The sequence below is a fragment of the Aquila chrysaetos genome, chromosome 1 (assembly GCF_900496995.4).
Source record: "Aquila chrysaetos chrysaetos chromosome 1, bAquChr1.4, whole genome shotgun sequence".
In the NCBI taxonomy this organism is placed as follows: Eukaryota; Metazoa; Chordata; class Aves; order Accipitriformes; family Accipitridae; genus Aquila; species Aquila chrysaetos.
Window position 1 is genome coordinate 28,724,714 of NC_044004.1, and position 21,384 is coordinate 28,746,097.

A 21,384-nucleotide genomic window follows, 5' to 3' on the forward strand; every position below is an offset into this window, starting at 1 on the left:
GCCGGTTCCAAGACGGACCCGCCGCTGGCCAAGACCGAGCCCACCAGCAATGGTGGTAGCACATCTGGGATAACAGATTCAAGAAGGGGGGGAAAAACTGCACAACAGCAATTGCAGCCAAAGAGAGAAGTGAGAAAATGTGAAAGAAACAACCCTGCAGACACCCAGGTCAGTGAAGAAGGAGCAGGAGGAGGTGCTCCAGGCGCTGGAGCAGAGAATCCCCTGCAGCCCGTGGGGAAGACCATGGTGAGGCAGGCTGTCCCCCTGCAGCCCAGGGAGGTCCACGGTGGAGCAGATATCCACCTGCAGCCCAGGGAGGACCCCACGCCAGAGCAGGTGGATGCCCGAAGGAGGCTGTGACCCTGTGGGAAGCCCACGCTGGAGCAGGCTCCTGGCAGGACCTGTGGACCCGTGGAGAGAGGAGCCCACGCTGGAGCAGGTTTGCTGGCAGGACTTGTGACCCCGTGGGGGACCCATGCTGGAGCAGTCTGTGAAGAACTGCAGCCTGTGGGAAGGACCCACGTTGGAGAAGTTAATGGAGAACTGTCTCCCATGGGAGGGACCCCACGCTGGAGCAGGGGAAGAGTGTGAGGATTCCTGCCCCTGAGGAGGAAGGAGTGGCAGAGACAACGTGTGATGAACTGACCACAACCCCCATTCCCTGTCCCTCTGTGCTGCTGGGGGCGGGGAGATAGAGAAAATCAGGAGTAAAGTTAAGGCCAGGAGGAAGGGAGGGGTGGGGGAAAGGTGTTTTAGCATTTGGTTTGTATTTCTCATTATCCTACTCTTGATTTGTTTGGTAATAAACTAATTTCCCCAAGTCAAGTCTGTTTTGCCTGTTACGGTAATTGGTTGAGTGATCTCTCCCTGTCCTTATCTCAACCCACGAGCCTTTTGTTATATTATCTCTGCCCTGTCCAGCTGAGGAGGGGAGTGATAGAACCACTTTGGTGGGCACCTGGCGTCCAGCCAGGGTCTACCCACCACAGAAATATGCCATGAAATGAAAATACAACTTTCATCCCACATTACATTTACTGAAATCTAGGTGCCTGTTAAACATTTTTTTATGCTTTAAGGAGTATTATACTGTTGCATGAGCAAGGAGGATAGAAAAATTATACATTTTTTTTCTTTTCCAAATATCAATATTGATTACTTTAAAAGTAATGCTTAAAGCATCAGTGATCTCTCTCATAGAAGACTTTTCTCATGTATTTTGGTTATAGGTGCTTTCTATGAATGAGAAACTTTGTTTTCATGCTTGTGTATACAATGTGGTTCGTGCAATCTCCATTTTTAACCCTGATTTTACACATTACTGAAATGATCATATTTCTGGCTTGGCAAGAAAAATATCTGTTGTGTTTTTTACTGAATTACTTTTTAAAACAAATGTATCAATAAATCATGTTCCTTTATGTAGTCAGATTTTCTAAAGTGCAAAAAAAAAAAAAAAAAAAAGAAAAGCATCAGTTCTTTAAAGGTAGGTCAGGCTAGGAGGCAGTCCAGATTAGAAATAAGAACATTTTCTAAGATTTTACCTTTAAAATCCACTCCAAATATTTAAACATAGAAATAATATGCCAAATTTCTAAGTAATTTGTTTGTAACTTGCTATGAAAATAGTGTGAGTCATGTTCTGAAGTAGTATTCTTGGATGATTTCCCCCCCCCTTCCAATTATTTCCCAATTAAAGTAATTCTTTTCTTAGCCTCTTTGCACATTTTCCTTTTCTTTGAGTCCCTATGGTACTGTACCATACAACAGATGTGATTTCTGTAGCTTTTTGCTCTTTCATTTAAACCATTTTCCCTCTTTTTTTTGTAGGGAATTCACTGAGATATCGTTTGAGTGGGATGTTAAACAGGCATCCAGGTTATTTTACAGCCTCAACATTGCATTATATTTTAAAAGCTTTTATGCAAAATGACAAAATATGAACAATAATGGTCCCTGAAGGCTAGATAATGCCTTCAGGCTTAACTGTTAGCATCGTTCCTTGATTAGGTAGACTGAAGACAATTCTCTGTACAATTCCTATGAAAAAAGTCATTGTCTTTCCTGCAACAAGACCACGCTATGGATCTCTGCAAAGGGAGGATGACAGAGCAATGTCCTCACCCTCACTGCATGCCATTCTGCTTCCTCTGGGACTGCAATTACTATGCACCAAACCAAATAAACTGTCACAGATCACCAGGACCCCACAAGATGTAGGACAGAGAGCCATTAAGCTTTGCTTTCCTACAGTGGTCCCACAAGGTGCCTGTTGGTGTTGAAGGGAACCAGAGAACCTGGAGAGGAAAACCAAAGTCACGTCTACCAGACCTGCCCTCGGGGCCCACCTGGGCAGGAAAGTGCTTTGTGAGGAGCTCCATTAATTTCAATGGGATTACTTGAGGAAAGTAACCACGATGTGAGCAAATCAGACCTGAAATGGGTACCAAAGGGTTTTGCCTCAACAGAATCCTGCTCTGCATTTGGGTCACTATGAGTTTCCCTTATATGTAGGCCTACCTAGTGCCTTCCTCTGGAGAGTCTTCTGGTCACTGTTGTCAAGAGACTGTAATGACTCCATGACAGGGAGCCTTTGAAGTTCAGCAAGGTGGGAATGCAACCCACACCAGCCTTCTTCAGCTGCAACCTAGGAGAGTTTGCTCTCCAATTCAAACAGAAGTCTGAGCTGGTGAGGCATGAGGAGAAGAACAGGTACTTAATAATATTTGATTTGATCTTTTCCTTCAATGAAATTTAACATGTAGACAATTACATAGATCATAAAGTCAAGTGCTCACCAGGTCAAAAATGCCTACTTGTCTGTGCAACTCCAGACTCCTTGGTTGTTTGCAGTATAATGCTGTACTTAATTCCAAAATCAAATGCTATGGTTGTCCTCAAGGAATAGATATGAAGCAGACTTTATCATCTGAATGGTAATTTCTTCTAACACAGGTATGTAATTCTGATATACAGTGACCCATTACCCCACTGAAGAAATCTATAGGTGGAGTGAGCCTTTTGTTTCAAATTTTATATCTGGTCTACATTTTAGAAATTGTAATCAGTAAGTGAACTTGCAAATTAAACCATTAATCAATGTGAATAACTTATGTATCATGTATTAATTACAGATTCAAAACTTATAATATTCCTTCACCATTGATCAAAATGAATTCTGACGAAGGAGACTTACAAATGTTCTGAACAGCAGTATTCAATCTGTGATTGCATCACATACCACAAATGAAAAAAAAGTTGTTACTGGAGAACGTAATTGGATGCGAGGATATAATAGTCAATTGGTGCTTGAGCAGTTGTAAGGGATTCAGGTGTAATTACTACCATGAGAAATCAAATGCCAACATCCATAAAAAAATAAATGTCAGAAGTAATTCTCATATGTGGAAAGGGAATATTTTATCCACCATTATAAAAAAAAAAATCAGTTAATAAAAACAGGTAGAAACTGAACAGAAAAGAGTTGCAATGGGAGTTAGTGGGGGAAGTAATAGCTGAGACATACTTCTTGTCATAACCCAAATACACTGCTAAAATTAATAAAATACCGCTCATAGCAAATTCTCATTTACTTGTGATTATTCCTTTAGTATTGATGATCACTATTTCATCAACAGTGAAATAATTAAAATAATATTGATATGTGCCTCATACTCACTGGCCTTGAAAATTAACATGTTGCCATTATTATAACTTGGCAACAAAGCAAGTACACTTCAGGCATGAATACTTAAGTTTTAGCAGCAAGTGTAATGTGTGAGTAGTGAAAAAGGCAGTAATTTCAAGTAGTCAGCTCTTTATGACATTGTGATAAGCTCAGAGTAAATGGAAATCATCTGTCATTAATGCTCTACAAGACTGAATGGACAGTTAAGAAATTTTCATTGTGAAAATGGAAAAGAAATAGCAGACAAAACATTAATTCAGTTGCAGGATCTTAACATAAAAAGGATGATTTCACGCAACTTTAGACTAATAAACATAAGACATCAAAGTGTAATAAGAGACCTAGTCATGCAATAAAGAAGAAACTGCTAACAACATGAAACATGTGAAAAGCCTTCTCACACTCTGGCTTTTCTGTGACGGACAAAAGAATTCTCCCTACCACCACCAAAATGAGGTGTAGCTGTATTTCTAGTCTGTGTCCCACTATGGGAAACGGTCCTTATTAGAGGGCAAGTGTTTGTATTGTTAGTAAGATCTATAGCTTTCTAATAACTTTTGTAGGTACTTTTAAGTAATGTCTTCCTTGCTTTACAACCTGCAATAATTAGTTCTGTTTGATTCATGATAATGTAGTGCTGCATAAATCTCAGTCTGCTCTTCTTTTATGATTTCCTCTTTCCCATCTCCTAAGAACTACAGACAGTTAAAAATACCTTACTTGTAGACTAGCAGAGGAAACAAATCTCTTCCTTGCTCGAATGACTTAAAAGATCTTAATTGGAGTACTAATTAAATGATTAACTGATTAGTCCACAACACACTAAAATGACACTTCTCAGAAGTGATCTATTGAGTCAGAGTGTCTGCAGATTCAGGGAGTGCTGTAACTTTTGATGTTGAGCGTACAACTCGGAGGCTTTCTTTGCAACAGCAAGGAATAGAAGCTGTTGTTCTGAGGAAAAATGAGACATCGGCATACAAGTTAAGAAACAGGGCAATAGTGATGGTTTGCCTACTGTGTTGATTGTTGTGTGAATGCAAAACATCCAGCTAATTTTTCCTAAATTTGCTTAATCTAGGAAAAAAATATGTGCAGAATTAGCAAAAATCCTAGCACCCCTAACAGTTATGTCCTACTACGTGCAGCTAATGCTGGAAAAGATGCAGTCCTTGATGCTGCATTTTGACATGTGATGTCACACACACAAATTGTCCCTAGAGTTCAGTGGATCTGCTAACGTAAGTGAAGCTATTCTTCTCTCTAGCAGGATATGGGCCACGGAGTTTAGACAGCCAACTCTGCTTTTCTGGCTGGCTAACCAAGCAGGCTATGGGAGCATGCCACTGAATATAAAGAGAACTCAGTTGATAAAGAAGCTGCTGATAGACAGGAAAGATGCCTCCTATGAAAAATATCATACAAGTTTGACATTTACCAAAAAGCTAAATTATAAACAAAAGTATATGCTAGTAACAAGGTGGGGACAAACCTGAAGCCAAAAGGAGCTTCACAGCTTGCAGGAATCAGGCCAGGATTTCACGCAAGGACTCAAACCGCAACAGAGCAGGCAAAGCTGAAAGATGCGGGTTCACAGCTATGCTAAGCCCTTCCCTCACCTCTGAAGTCTCATTCCCATTCCTTCCTTTTGGCTAGCACTTGCTCTCTGTTTTAGCTCAACAGGTCAAATTAAGGAGCTAATCTGGCCCAAAATAAAGAAAGAAAGAAAAAAAATCAGCATTTAGCATCACTGTCAGTAGTGGTGATTCAACATTTTGTACCATTGTACCTATCCAGATTAGGAAACTTCCTCATTGATGTAACAGTTTGGTTCAAGAGGCGTTAGCTGTTCTGCTCTAGGTGTTTTAAAATGTGATTCAAGCAACAGTTTTTAGTCATTCACAAATTATAACACAAATATAATTGCCATAAAGACGTGGCTTAGGCCCATAGCTTATGCAGAACATTTCTCTAATAATGCATGGTTCATTAGTAATAGGTATAACTCATATCCCCTGTTCAGTGTGCATCAGATTTTTTGTTGGAATACATTTTACCATGATATTGTACTCATGACTTGCATAAAAGCACAAACTTGCATAACAAAATCCAGGCTGTATCATATTTATAAAGTATGACTGTTGCTTCTAGTGAAATGCACGTGGATCTACACTGAATTACAGCTGTAGCAGAGTATATTAAATTCTGTTTTCTGAGCCAATTGACATTGCGTATGCTTTGTTTGCAGTGTGATGTGTGATCAACAAGCAAGTACTAACCAAAGGCTATGGAAGGCTAGCAATTTGGTCAGGTTTGGCAAAATAGCATCATGCATGTGTTAACTCAAGCTGTGCTGAATCCTTTCTCTTCAGTCACACATAATGCTCCCCTCGTATCAGGCTCCTCTCTTTCTAAAGGAGAAAGAAAATCACTGGCTGGAAGATAATGATCTGTGTTTTTTTCCCATACAGAAATGGACTATACTCCCTCTGTTGTGCACAACTATTTCTTTCAGTGTTTTAGAATTCAAAGATTGAAATATATGCATGCCTACTTGCATTTATGTACACCCACGTAAGCTTTCCTACCTTTGTTTTGGGTTTTTTTTTTGTTGTTTTGTTTGTTTGTTTGTTTGTCTGTTTGTTTCTTAAATCAAGACTATTCTTAACTTACCGTGTAATTCACCAAGAACCAAATTCTGAACTTTTCAGATTAGCTAGGTCACATAGAGAGCAACAGAAAGCAAGATTAGTCATATACTGCCTCAGGCTCAATTGTAAAGCTAGTTTTATCTTTGGAATTTTGATACATTAAGTTCTCAATGTATCTATAGGCTCCTTTTTAAAAAGGTAAGTATTCATTTCTTTTTGTAATACATTTATATTCAAGTCAATCTATTTCTAGAGTTAAAGGGCTATCGTTGTGACTCCTAATTTACTCACACTTTCTTTATATAGCCTGTGTTGGTAGTGGGATCTGAGAAAACCTGGCTGCTATTCTTACAGATTTGGGGTTTGAAAGTGAAGAGGGGAAGAGCACATTAATTTGCAGTCATGTGTTACTGGGAATGCCATTGTTAATATCAGGTTGCCCCACAGACCACCCCAGCAAGGAGACTTTGGTGTTGCTGCATAATCTAAGAGTCCACAGTGATGTCCTCTGACCACAAGAAGAGATCTTCAGAGCTGGAAATGATCCATCTTCAGGATCTGTACAGTTCAGATTTAACACAGAACTTCGAGCTGATAAATTCCAAGGTGGAAAGCCAAGAACATATTCACAGAAGAGGAAATAAGACTGAACCTAGAGCTTGCTTAATTTTATGCCATGAGAGACATGGATCCTTAGAAAGAAATATAATACCTGCAAGTTCATTCTTCTTTCCAACAGCAGCTTTGTCAGCTTTTGCACAGTCACAGGATCACTGAGGTTAGGAGGAACTTCTGGAGATGATCTAGTCTAAACTGCCTACTCCAAGCAGGTCACCTACGGCAGGTTGCTCAGGATCATGTCCAGACAGCTTTTGAATATCTCCAAGGATGGAGACTCCAAAACATCTCTGGGCAACCTGTCCAGTGCTCAGTCACTCTCACAGTAAGACAAGGGGTTTGTGTGTTTAAATGAAATATTCTGTATATCAATGTGTGCCCTTTGCGTCTTGTCCTTTCACTAAATATCGCTGAGAAAAGTTTGGTCTGGTCTTCTTTACTCCCTCAGATATTGATTCACACAGATAAGATGCCCCGTGAGCTTTCTCTTTTCCAGGCTGAATAGTCCTAGCTCTCTCAGCCTTTCCTTATATTCCGAAATCACCAGGCCCTTAGTCGTCATTGTGGCACTTCACATGACTTGCTCCAATATGTTCTTGTCTCTCTTGTAGTACAGAGGAGCCCAGGACTGAACACAGTACTCCAAACATGGTCTCACCAATGCTGAGTAGCAGCTCAACCTGCTGGCATTCTCTTTCTATTGCAACCCAGGAGGCTGTTGGCTACCTTTGCCACAATAGCACATTGCTGGCTCAGTTTCTTGCCTACCGGGATCCCAAGGTACTTCTCTGCAGAGCTGCTTTCCAGCCTGTACTGGTACATGAACTTATTCTTCCTCTGATGCAAGAATTTGCATTTCCCTTTGCTGAATTTCATGAGGTTCTTCTCTACCCATTTCTCCAAACTGTCAAGATTCTTTTGAATGGCAACACAACCCTGTGGTGTATCAGCCACTTCTCCCAGTTTTTTATTTTCTGTGAGCTTGCTGGGGGTGCACTCCATCACATCACCCAGGTCATTATTCAAGATTTTCAACAGTATTGGCCCCAGTATCAACCCCTGGGTAAATAACTAGTGATTGGCTTCCAAGTCAGCTTTGAGCTGGCCACAATCCTCTGAGGCTGGCAGTTCAGCCACTTTTCAGTCCATCTCACCTCTACCTCATCAGCTTGTCTAATAGGATGTTATAGGATATAGTGTCAAAAGCCTTACTGAAGTCATATAAACAATATCGAGTGCTCTCCCCTTGTCCACAAAGCTAGTCTTCTAATCATAGAAGAGGATCAGGTTGGTCAAGTGTGATTTCCCCTTCATAAATCAATGCTCACCACTCCCAGTCACTATCTCGTCCTTAAGATGTTTGAAAATGCTTTCCAGGATTATTTGCTCCATTACCTTCCCAAGAATCAAGGTAAAGATGACTGGCCTGTAGTTTATCAGACCCTCCTTCTTGTCCTCTTTGGAGGTAGGAGTAATATTTGCTTTCTTCCAGTCCTCAGGAACTACTTCAAATCACTGTGATTTTTTCAAAAGTAATTGAAAGTGCCCTCACAGTGACATCAGGCAGCTCCCCCAGCACTTGTGGGTGCATCTCATCAGAACGCATGGACTTGCGTACGTCTTGCTTGTTTGAATGTTCCCTATCCTCATCTTCTTCCATCAAGGCTGTCTTCTTTGCTCAACTTTCCCACTGGACTGGGGCCTGGGACTCCTGAAGGTAGGACTTATGAACAAAGACCGAGGCAAAGAAGGCATTGAGTTCCTTGGCCTTCTCCATGTCCTTGGTCACCAGGGTCCCTGCCCCATTTAACAGTGGGCCCATGTTTGCCATAGTCTTCCCTTTGCTGCTGAGATACCTATGTAAGTCCTTCACTTTGCCTTTCATGTCCGTCATTAGATTTGACTCCAGGTGAACTTTTATTTTTTCATGACTGTCTCTGTATACTCACACAGTGTCTCTATATTCCTTCCAGGTCACCTGGCCCTGCTTCCACCTCCTGTATGCTTCCTTTTTATATTTGAGTTTAGCCAGGACCAACTTGTTCATCTATGCAGGCCTCCTGCCACCTTGGCTTGACTTGTTGCATGCTGAGTTGGGTTTTTCTTGAACTTGGAGGAGGGGATTCTTGAAAATCAACCAGATGCCCTGGACCCCTTTTCTCTCTTGGGCCATCCACCACAGGATTCTTTCAAGCATATCCCTCAGCAGCCTGGGGCTGAGTATGGAGTTAGCACTGTGTGGAGATCAGAGCCAGGGCCAGTCTGCTCTCTTGAAATCCAGGGCTGCAATCCTGCTTTTTGCCTTGTTCCCTCCTCTCAGGATCCTGAAGACCACCATCTCATGGTCAGTGCACCCAAGGCTTGCACATTCCCAACCAGTCCATTCTTGTTTGTAAGTATGAGCTACAGCAGCATGTCTCTCCTTGTTGGCTCTTCCATCACCTGTGCCAGGAAGTTGTCATTAATGCAATTCAGAAGTCTCTGGTATTTCTTTGAGGTTTTTCCACTTTTTTTTTTTTTTTTTTTTTTCATTTATTACGCTGTCTCTTAGCATGAAGTGTGAAGACACTCTTACCTTTGGTAAATAGCAGGGTGACCAGATGGATCTAGTCTTTGATATTCGCAGTACCACCTGGTCACTGGCTCATTACTAGACACTTGTTCTAGTGTATTAATGCTGTCAGACTTCTTTTTTTAAAAACAGAAACGCTGACCACCATGCACCGTCCATGGAAAAGCAGTTGAACTTTACCTATAATGCAGCATGTTTTGACTCTAAACTCCCATCACTGTCATTTCTCCAAACACTAATCTGTTTAGTGTCAGGTGGCTGTGATAGAAAGGAAGAACAGAAAGGGATTTTGAAGGAAAATGTGTTCCATCAGAAAGGTTTAACAGCAATATGCCAAGTCACAACTTATGGGAATTTTCATTGCCAGTTTTGACTATCTTAAAATATTAACAATTGACTTGGGGGTGAGGGAGAGGAGTGCAGCAGTTAAATAAGTTGCTCTGCACAAAACAGTAATCTTCATAAAACTCAGTCATATTCTTTGCACTTGCCACTCATGTCCAGTATTAGCGAAAAAGGATGCTAGTCTTTGGATAGTGGAAAAGACATTGAATGCCTTCCTCTTTAAAAATTTATACCAGGGTCTCAAAAGATCTGCAAAAAAATTGAAAGCAGAGTTGCTTTTCAATATTTAAAATTTTATGAATATTCATCTTTCACTTTCACTGTGGCTCATATCCACCACAAATGCAAAGGACAACTGTTCAAAATGTTTTCTGTGCTGGATATAGTTAAATGCTTCTCTTCTCCCATATGATTTGTCAACTCTGCAAGTATTACTCAGGCCCCCTGTTTACTTCGTATCTGTACATAAAGCATACTGTTGAAAAGAACTCCTCATTCATTACAATCTGATCTTTTGATTAAAAGTTTCCTGAAAAAATATACTATATTATAGACCATTTTCAGCATTGCTATTAATCCCTCAGCATTCCATAAGAGCATAAAAATACTCTTTGATACTGGTGAAATATTCAGGAAAAAAAAATCTAACTGAAGAAAAACACTTTCCAATGGAACAATAGCTATCTTTGGACAATTGCTAATAAAAGAGCATTACAAGCATATTTTGCCCTCCAAGCGTATTTTGTCTGCATAGATTTTTGCATCCACAAAGAAGGAAATGTATAAAGAGACAAGCAGAACAGACTGCTTCTTCACCAATAACTTCATCCTTATTTATACCTTGGCACTAGGATGTTGCCTTGCTTTATATTACAACATTTTCTCTGAAGGGGAAGAAATGAAAAGGAAGTCAAATTCATCCAGTGTCTCCAGGAGGTGTTATTTGCAGTCTCCTAATAAATCAGTAAATCTTTCAATGAGGAAATACCCTGAATAGATACATAAGAAATGTACTGGTCATACAACTGAGATTGGACCCTCTTGGCACATGCTCAAAAGTTACTGATTTACAGCTCTAGAGAACAGCAGGCAGCAATGCCCAAATAACACAAGTACATACCTATCAGTGTGTTTGAACAACCACGTCCAGCCTCTGGCCAACAGCATCCCAGTGTGAATCCCATGTTTCATGTTTTGGCCAAACTCTCAGCACCACTTCAAGGGAGGGCTGTTTGTTTTGGAGCAGTGGCAAAGAAATGGCAAGCTATGAAGTGGCAGTAAGAATTAGGCCCACACATTGCCTAATGTGTTGCTCAATGTGCAGTGTATGTGCTGTTCAAAGGCTTTTCCCTGGGAACAGTATTGGTGACAGCATTGTAGTACGACTGGAATCCACTGAGAGTGTTGTACTTCAGTGTCATTCTCTAACGCAGTAAAACAGGCTCTCTGGGACGTCGGGATCAAGACCACAACTGCAATTACCCAGCCCTGCATTTACCGGTTCCTGGCTTCCCACAGGGAGGTGCTGGCACTGAAGCACAGGGCTTTCCAGACCAAAAGGCTGCATAACCAATATAGGACCCTTTCCCCAAGGGAAGAGCGCACTGTCTGAGCTCAGCAACCCTTTCATACATTTTCAGCACCTATTAATGGAGGAATCCTGCTCCTACAGGGCTTCTCATGCAAGAGGCTCCAAGGCTGACGGGGCAGACATTTGGCTATGAAGCATCACACATGTGTTCCAGCACAGAGGTATGCCACTGTTTGAGCTGAGGGTGGCAGCTACGTGATCTATAGCACTCTATAGTCAAGTATCTACATGCATCTGAAATGAAAAAATTAAGTCCATCAGCCACATGAAACCCTTACCTCATGACCAATGGTAGTCAAAGTATAAACGGCAGGGTTTTCCTCACCTGATACAATATGCATTTCGTATCACATCAGTACCTGGAAATTTACTGTGGGAAAGCAAGTGCAAAATCACCATTTGATTATGTGAGGATATGTGATAGCAAGGCTCTTATACTGTATCTTGTTAAGTGACAGAAGTCATCATACACACGCAAAGGATATTGTCCTGATTCACAGAGGCAGGTAGAGTTTGTTATCCACCAGCCCAAATATCTCTTTTGTGGTACAAGCCAGTTGGATCTAAGCAGTGATCTTCCAAGGAAAACTCTAGGAAAGCAGCCTTGTGGTGAAGCCTGGGCCCAAATGATAGCATTTTCAATCTAAATTACCAATGAAGCCAAACCACTTAGGGCTATAGCTTGGACATATACATAGGGACACTTGTCTCAGAAGTCCGAAGTTATAGAGCAAGTAGCAACAGGCACAATTTGCAACATAGGAAATTCCAATCAAATACAAAGAAATGTTTTTACGCCGTGATGGTGACGACAAAGGAACAGGGACCCAGGGAGGTTGTGCGATCTCCATCCTTGGTGATGCTCAACACTTGACTGGACAAGGCCTCATACAACTTCATGTACTGTGGCTGTGCTTTGAGCAGGGAATTTGACAGGATGACCTCCAGAGATCCTTTCCAATGGAAATAATTACAACTCTACTATATTCACCTATTCGCAACATAGATTGCTCACACTCTGTCCTGGCATTCCCAGGTGTTCCAGGAGAGCATTACATAGCCCCAGCCCAGATACAAGGAGCCCCAAATCCCTTCTGATAAGCAAAATTACTTCCATCCTCCATGAGGAATATTTATGTATTTGTCATGAGAAGCTGCAGCTATAGAGGAAAAGAAAGGGCCTTCCCTGAAATACTTACAGCCTTTCCACTTAAACACTTGGAACGCAGAACACTCATTTTAAAACACATCACCCCCCTCCCCAAACCAAACCCTACTAACAGTATATACATTTGGGGTTGTTTCCAAGTAAGCTTCGTTACCCCATCTACTCCCATGGATGAACCAAGCTGTCTAGTAGGAGTTTTCTTAGGTTCCACATCAACTGGTGGTTAGTGTACGCCCTACAGCAATATGTTTTATAACCTTCTGAAAACATGAAACACTGCCATGTGTAATATGGATACATGAGGACATTCTCATTATATAAATAGAAAACCCTGTTAAACTCTCACCAAACAAAGGAATATTTTCTTTCCAGTATATTGTTTGCTTCCTTTGGGAAATTCTATCCTTAATAAAAAAGGACTTTCATAGAGTCTGTAATGGGTTGCTTAAAAACAAGCAAACAAAAATAAACAAACAAAAAACCCACACACAAATCCTGAGAGAAAAGCCATGAGGGGAATCAAACATTTGTGCTGTCAAAGCATTAAAAACAAAAATACAAAATGTGCTCTATTTAAATTAACTTTAATAAGAAGTACAAAAAGATAATGTTAAGCAATATTTTGCATGTGGTTAATAAATATTCTTCAACAGCAAGCAGTGACACATTCAAACATAAATCCAGTTATTTCTTTTACATTTTAGAAAAGTAACAACTTTTTCCAGTTAAAACAAGGTCACAAATTACAGAATATTATCATCCTCTTTAATTATTTATAACTATGAAACCTACTAAATAAGTGAACTGTCACCCAGAAGATTTTATATGATGCTGATGTTCAAGGTTAAGTATACTTACATTTATCATGCAGTTTCTTACTGTGCATATTTGATTGGTGTTTAATTTTCTTTAAAATTATTGGTTCCATTCTTCCTGTTTCCTTATTTCTTGTTAATATACTGGAAGCATCTATTTTCAAACTCCTATATATTTTCACACCTAAGTGACTCACTAAAGTAAATTTGTCATACAATGCATAAATGCTCTCTGACTCCAGCCCAGCTGAGAAATTGCTAACAACGTCTGAATCAGACTCCACATTATTTTTACTATTTTTTTTTAAATCAAGTATAACAAGATTTAGTGTAATCACTTCCATTAAAATTAAAGTGCCTTCAAATGTTGCCTATTAAAGTGACTATTTGGAGGGAAGAGGGTGAAGGGGTGCCGTTTAGGAACTGATTTTTTAACAGTTTATAGATACGGTGCATATTGTACATATGTATTCTAATAGATGTATAAAGTACTACATTGCATTCCGTGCTAATGCTAAGCTACAGTAGCCTATAAACTGATAAATTCAGCCAAAATGAACATCTAATAAAGAATATTAAAAGCAATTGATCAAAGCAATATCTTGTTCTGTTCTCTATTTCCATCCATCCTCAACAGCGTAGAAAGATGGATGAAGTACTGGAAAACAAATATAACACTTTAACCTGTTGAAGCTCACCTCTTTGCGTGTCAGATGAATGAAAGCACTCAGTGCAATCATTAAAAACCTGGAATGCATAAAGGCACGCTCCAGGCTACCTAATCGAGTGAAGTATTCACAACATTATGTAAGGAATTAAAATCTGAAAGCAATATATAACCTTTAAATCATCCAACAATAAAAATATATTTATATATATTTATGTAGACACCAACACTAGAGGAAGAGCATAGATCATCTTGCATGTTTTAAAACATCCTACAAATTCCTTTTTGTGAGTGTTATCACCTACTCCTAACTCATAGCACTTTCACAATATTCTTAAAAGGCATTAATATATACCAGGAATGAAACAGACATCAAGTCCTGTATTTCAGTATGGTTGGCTCTTCTTTTAAGGGCTCATTTTTGTGGGTTAAAGAACTAAGCACCTTTATCCAAAGGAGAGCCTAGGTGCCCTCTCATGTGTACTCCCCTTCTGTAAAAAATCCTTTCTGACTTCAGTGACATAGGCGAATATCCTGAGGATGCTAATCAGTTTTATTCTAAATTCAGTGCAAATTTTGCCCTGATCTCAGTCAGAGACATCAAGCACTCAAAGTTTAGCCTCTTCCAGTAAGATGTAATCCCAGACTCCAAAACATGAGTTCAAGGATTCACCTAGAGAGATCTGAATCTAGAAAATTAAAAGGTTTAAAGTAGAGGAAAACAAACTTTTTATGTGATTAACATCTGCCATTCATTGAAACGAACTTTTGAGCCTTTAACTTCTACTACTAAAGGTCTAAAGTGGTGAAGTCCCTCACTGATTCTCAGATGGCTGGAATTAACAATTGGATTCAGAATAGAATTAAAAGTTCTGGTTGTTACGGAGTTTGGGTTATCTACAGAAATGAGGCAGCGGAGGTCTGCTTGACTAAAAATAAAATCAAGAGAAGGTCATGTTAAAGGGATATAACATGAAGTTATATTGCAAACTGACAGCATTCTAGCAGCAGGTACACTGTCGCTGCAAAGAGGTGGAAAGAATCCTAAAACTCTGCTTTCTAAAGAACCACTTCCTTTACTGGAGGCTGAAGCATGAGCTAACTTTCATATAAATTCACTTAATTACTTCAACGTTTCAAAGTCTTTTAGACAAAAACTTTATATATGACATCAAATTATACCACACTCAGATTCTATTTAGATGTGTTTAGACATCTGTACATTTATCATGCTCTGTGTTTTTTAAATGAAGCTATTTAACTTTCTGGGCTCATTTTAAAATGTTTTCTTCCCCTGCTTTAAAACCCATTGCATTGCTTTCTAAATTTTAGCATTATGTGTCTGCACATAATCGGGCATAGACTGATGATAGCTTCATATCCATACTGAAATCATCTTTCATGCAAATTTGTTAGGAATGGAAATGTTCAGAAGACTAGACTTCATCTATTTTGTAAAAGGCCAGCGCAAAAACTTGTGCGCCACTAAGCTTTCAGAATAGGAATGAGAGGTATGAAGGATGGATGCTGACTATCTGTGATTAAGTGAAAGTCACAGCTCTTCAGAAAACAAAACCTAGAATTAACAAAGTTCTATTTAATTCCTGAAGCTTCTTTTCCCCCTCTGCCCTAGATGTCCCATACGGCAGGAAGCATACAACACTGCATGGCTCTCACAAAACAGTCAGCAGAAGCCTTTCAGTTTCAAAGGCACAACTTATGTCCCTCAAGTTCAGCAGAATTATACAAGAAGTATTTCAATTTCATGTGCTTTAAAAGTTACTTTCCCACAACTCACATATGGTAATGAAGGCTCAGAACTGAAGCTGAAACAAAAACACACATTACCTCCCTCAATGGCTTCTTCCTCAATCATCTCACAATCCACTTACACAGTAACAAAGCCATTTGCTTCTTCTCTTTCCCCCTTTCCTCCCCCATACATCCCTACATCCTCCCAGCTGCTTCTGGTTGCTTTCACGCAGAGAGTTGATGGTCACTCCACTTCCAAAAAGTCTCACCACCCCATATGTTATCAGGAAGGGAAGGTGATTCAGCAAGGCTCCTGTTTGGTGTCTAATGAAGCTCCTTCATGCTCTCTCCTGTGACTATACAGGCAGACTAGCTCCTCAATTTAGCATAACGTTCAGTGGTATGAGTAGTCTCCCAAACTAAAGCTCGTATCGCAGAACATCTACCATAATAATTTTTTTAAAGATGCTCAACAATGCAGCAGTTATGAGTTGAATTAACCCAGATTGGAAGATGAAGGTAATTTCATTGGCTACAACATAATTGAGAAGTTTGGAAGCCACTCTTTTAAAAGCAATCTGTTAAGAAGTCTCCAGCAGACAACTCTGGCTGATAAACCCTGCTGATCTCTATATTCTTCATGCTGATTTATAAATTACTGTTAAATTACTGACCACATGCATCCAGAAGTACGTGCCCCAGTACTATGTTGGAAACCTACTTCATAAACCTCGTTCAGAATTATGGTAATTCCAATCCAAGTTTACCAGTGTTGTATCGTTGTATTTATTGTATTCATTTCTTAAGTCACATAAAATATGACACCCTGACCCACGAATAATGGGGAAAATAAATTAGATTAACATGTCAACCAAAAATTTCACTGGTAGATTCCATGTGCAAGTCTTTGATAGCAAAGTGACTTGCGTTTGCTCACTCATGCTCTCTCACCACACTTTAAGTATTTAAGACCAGCAAGTTTTACTCAAATTAAATGAAACTTCTAGGTATTTGGCACATAAATGTGTGAGAACAGTTTTAAAATCCCAGACATGGATTATACTGCTAAATGGAAAGAAGGCCTAACTGTTGTATTCCGTTGTTCCTTGCACGATGCTCATGTTCAATTAAATCTTTACATTCAAAATCACTTATCCAGTTGTTAGTCTTACAAATTTGCAACTTATGTGTAGTCAGTTTAGTCCCTGTAAGTGTTTCAGTAGTGAAACAATAAAGCAGACTCCTTCCTCCCACAGAATTAGTTTCCTTTAACACGGACCAACTGAACTAAATGTAAAAGTGAAACTTTTCTGGAGCGTATGCACTCAAAAGCCTTGCTGATGCCCACAATAACTGCATGTGGATCTTTAAAATGGATTATTTTTCACTGAGTGAATTTATATAGTATGCCTATTTTTCTATATTAGTGTGCGATAAAGGTATCTTTAGCATGTGATAAACACCTGTTTTTTTTGTCTGACTGACTCTAAGCATAACACAAGCATAGAGAAAATGGTCAGCGAATGAAAAAATAATTGCACCCAATAAAACCAGTAGCAGCAGAGCTGACTAATATGAGGCGGCATCAGGCTTCTTGTGCAAACTGAAGATACGCTTTTTGCATGCAGCTCTGAATTACACAGATGTTATCTTCCAGAGAAGAAGTCTTGTTGAAGACTTGTATTGTTAAAAACCTTTGAGGGGTCCCGTTCTTGGATAAGGATGCAAAATCCTTCCTTATCAGGTAATCCAACGTGCCCCTGAGCACACTCATGTTTGTAGTGGGGAGAGTTCTGACTATACAGTGTTGTATTGCATGGACCAATACACAACATTGTTTAAACATTGTGAAGGGTTTGGAGTACCTGGGATGTGGCCAAGGGTGAAACAAAAACCTCTGTTTCTCATACCCCAGTTCAGTGAGGTTCAGAGAGTCCCTAGATCTTGCTGATGTGAACAGAAGGTAAGAACTCCCAGTAGGTCACAGGAAGGAGACCTCAGCTACAGAAAACATAGTTGAGCTACTCGAGTTCAAAAGCAGTTTAGCATGGGCCTCCATTAAACTATACAGTCAGAGCCCTTTGCCAAAAACAGAGTTAAAAGTGAAGGGATTTTTCTACAGTTCTAATATTTACAATTATTTGTACATATGTACATATTTATATATTCATTGATACCTGGACAATGTGATGTTAAAGGGATAATTTATAATTTACAAGCGAAACATTTTAAAAATGTATAATTATACCATGAAAAAACCTTTTTTTATTGCTTGCCTTCCAGCCTTATGCTCATAATCACACTATTGCACACGTCTCCATGTTACATGGAAGATCTACATTTATATATAAATATATATGAAAATAAGGATATTTTTATTTTAATGTTCTGAATAAAGTGCTCATTTTTTAACTACTGTTGATGAGAAAGGTTTAATCTGATGGTTTAATTAGAGGGACTTCAAGGGATACACACCTTGTCCATGCTTCTCCCTTTCATTTATAACTTACGAAATGTCTTTATTTTACTGATGTCAACTCTGCCTTAACTATTAATTCTATTCATAATATGCATTTGTGACCTTGGCATCTCTACTGTCACACACAGTACAAAACAGAATCACATTAAAAGCAAAGAAAAAGCAAGAAAATAAAACAGCAAATGAAAGCAGTGTTTCTCTTTGTTGTTTTTAGCACATTTCCATGTCTTAAGATACTCTTTTATTTGATTTTAGAAATATTTGTACAACTTTGTTAAACTCTGAACATATCTATTTTATGCACTATACTCAAGTACTGTACAAAACTGCAATAAATGACACTATACGACTACATATGTCTCTAATAGAAGACATCATCATAAAGGTGTATCTTTTTTTTAAAGGTCAACTAATAACTGCTAATGTATGTGTGAATCAAAATATTTTTGATTGGCCAAGTATACTAAAATCTAAATACAGTACACAATTATTACTTATGTCATGATTTACCAGGCCTTTAGGGGCATAAAGAATCTTTGCAAAGGCTCAGATGAAAAACAATTTTACTGATCAGTATTAAATGTTCATATAAAATTGCAAATGGCAGCTCCAATTTTGTTATATTTGTGTGTATGAAATACAGTTGATACCTACTGATGATGCATGACCTTTTATTAAAAAAATAACATTCAAATCTTAGCAAAACCATTTCTAGTATACAAAGTTGTAAAGTTATGTCAGCGAAATGTAAAGTTGCAATTTACAAAAGCAGCAGTAAATTTTATTATATGGACAATTTCCTGAACTTAAAACATGGTTCTTGTTTCCCTTGAAAACAATGCTTTCTGGGACAAATACAGGTAAATATTTTAAAGGCAGGTTTTGGGATAACATTAAGCAAGGAAAAACAGTGTATTCTCTTACTGATACACTTAACCCTGAAAAATTTCTGAATGCTTTTGTGAACCTGACAATCCAATTAAGAACAAAATCAAAAAGCAAAAAACCCTTAACTTTGCTGAACCAGACAACCTGGCTTAGCAACATCAAATCAATAAAACAGTGAAAACAATAAGAATTTCACTAGCGGAAATTGGTTGATATTGGAAATTTGATTAACACCTGCTTTTCCCTGAAATCAATTAGAAGAGTTTATTAACAACTTCAAACAGGACAGAAGTAAGAAACTTGTGGCTTTTACCATATAGTAGTCTTTACTACCTCTTCAGCCTAACTAGTATCCAGAATGTTTGTGAACAGTAGAACTGTACGATCTCCGTACTCTGTTATGTACATGGGTACTGCTATTGTATGAAACAATTACACCTTTTTAAAAAAATCGCTTTTTTAAATGACAGTTTCTTTCATTAAAGTAGAATTAGTTACTTTATAGAAAAATATTTTAACTTTAAATTAAAAAAATACTGTTCCTAAATAATTATGTAGGACCATATCTTCATTTCATTGTATGGAGAGAATATAATTCTGTATATTTGAATCCTAGTTTAACAGAACTCCCCTGGGTATAACTTTTAAAGAGCTGGCTATATTTGCCATGGGTGCTATCTGTTTACAGACCCATGAATTAACACTGTGTCCCTCCTTTGGAGATACACAGATAAGACATCTATATACACTCTGTACATAATGGTTCACAGATTAGCAGTTATTAGTCGTACTGTACATAGCGAACAACCTATCTGATTAGAATGATGCTTTAAGTCCTCAGTGCAATTCAGGTTTTAGGTTGATGGCGCAAAGCCAAGTAAGACAGGCTCCCTGTTTAAATATGTAGCCCAATACACTAAATTAAAAGTACCAAATAAGACTGGAAACACTATTCTAGACATTCTGTCAATTTTGCTAACACTGTTGAATGTCTTCTTTGCTTCCTGTGGCTTCGCTTCTGGTTTTGCCTTGTTGGGTTCTGCAGTTGTAGCACTCTTGGAGATGGTTGGTAGCACTGAGTCCTTGGTAATATTTGGAGCATAGTTGGCAACAGCCACTGCATAGGCATTGTTTTTCTTAATGACAGACGCTTTTTCTTTTTTCTATTGGAAGACAGCATGAAGTTAAATATTTAACGTGTATTTGCCAGAATAGTCTTAATAAAACATCATTTCAAATGTAAAAGAAACAAATGAGTATGTGTGAGTATGTTAAAATAAATACCAGGAATACCACACTGATAAATTCAAATATAAAGAAAGACACTTCCAGTCTATCCAAAAAGAAGGTACAGGTAACATAAGAATGCTCTAAAAACATGGACTCTTGCACCATCAAATGCCTTACTGAAGTTATATGAGGCAGGGTCTGTTACTGCAATTTTAAGGATAACTGTAAAAGAGTTGCTCTTTCTTGAGCTGCTTTGTACTCGGCTCCTTACAAGAGAATTGCAAGATCTTTACAGTGTTCTCTGTTAAGAGAACTAGAAGGAGTGAATGGGTGGACTGGAAAAAAAAGATTACCCGGCATTGTAATAAAATTAAAATTAGACCATCTTTCCCACATAAATCTAGCATCATTATTATTGGAACATCTCATAACACACCACCAATAAATAAAGGAATTTCAGTAATGGTCTACATTTTTAAGAGATTCTGGAGAAATATGTGTGTGTTTACATGTATATATGCACTGACACACACACAGAGGTCAGAAAGAGACTGCAATTAAGAGAAAGAAATACTCCAGCCTGGTATTTGGAGAAGTGAGCTGAGAACTAGCCCAAGAACTATTTCTGTTTTTCAGAAATTATTATTGAAAAAATGCATAACAGTAATGAAAATGGGGAATAGAACCTAAAAAGTAACAGAAGATAAGAAAAATGGGATGGAATGACAAAAATGTAATGAAGTTCAGCAAAGGGAAATTTAAGTCCTGCACCTGGGGAGGAATAACCCCATCCACCAGTATAGGTTGGGGCTAATGGGCTGGAAAGCCGCTTTGCAGAAAAAGCCCAGGGGGTCCTGGTGGACACCAAGTTGAACTCAAGCCAGCAATGTGCCCTCACAGCAACGAAGGCCAACAGCCTC

General features: G+C 38.8%; 1 protein-coding gene across 2 annotated transcripts in view; it reads right to left on the minus strand.

Annotated features, from left to right (window-relative positions):
• Positions 1–13,201: 13,201 nt before the first annotated feature.
• Positions 13,202–21,384, minus strand: part of GABRA2 (gamma-aminobutyric acid type A receptor subunit alpha2) — a 65,044-nt gene continuing 56,861 nt past the window's right edge. The window contains exon 10 of one of the 2 annotated variants that reach the window (XM_030042768.1): positions 13,202–20,397. In XM_030042768.1, the coding sequence (XP_029898628.1) occupies positions 20,089–20,397 (309 nt within the window). In that variant the 3' untranslated portion in view covers positions 13,202–20,088. The remainder of the gene's footprint in view (positions 20,398–21,384) is intronic. The other variant, XM_030042860.1, reaches the window with a different exon arrangement.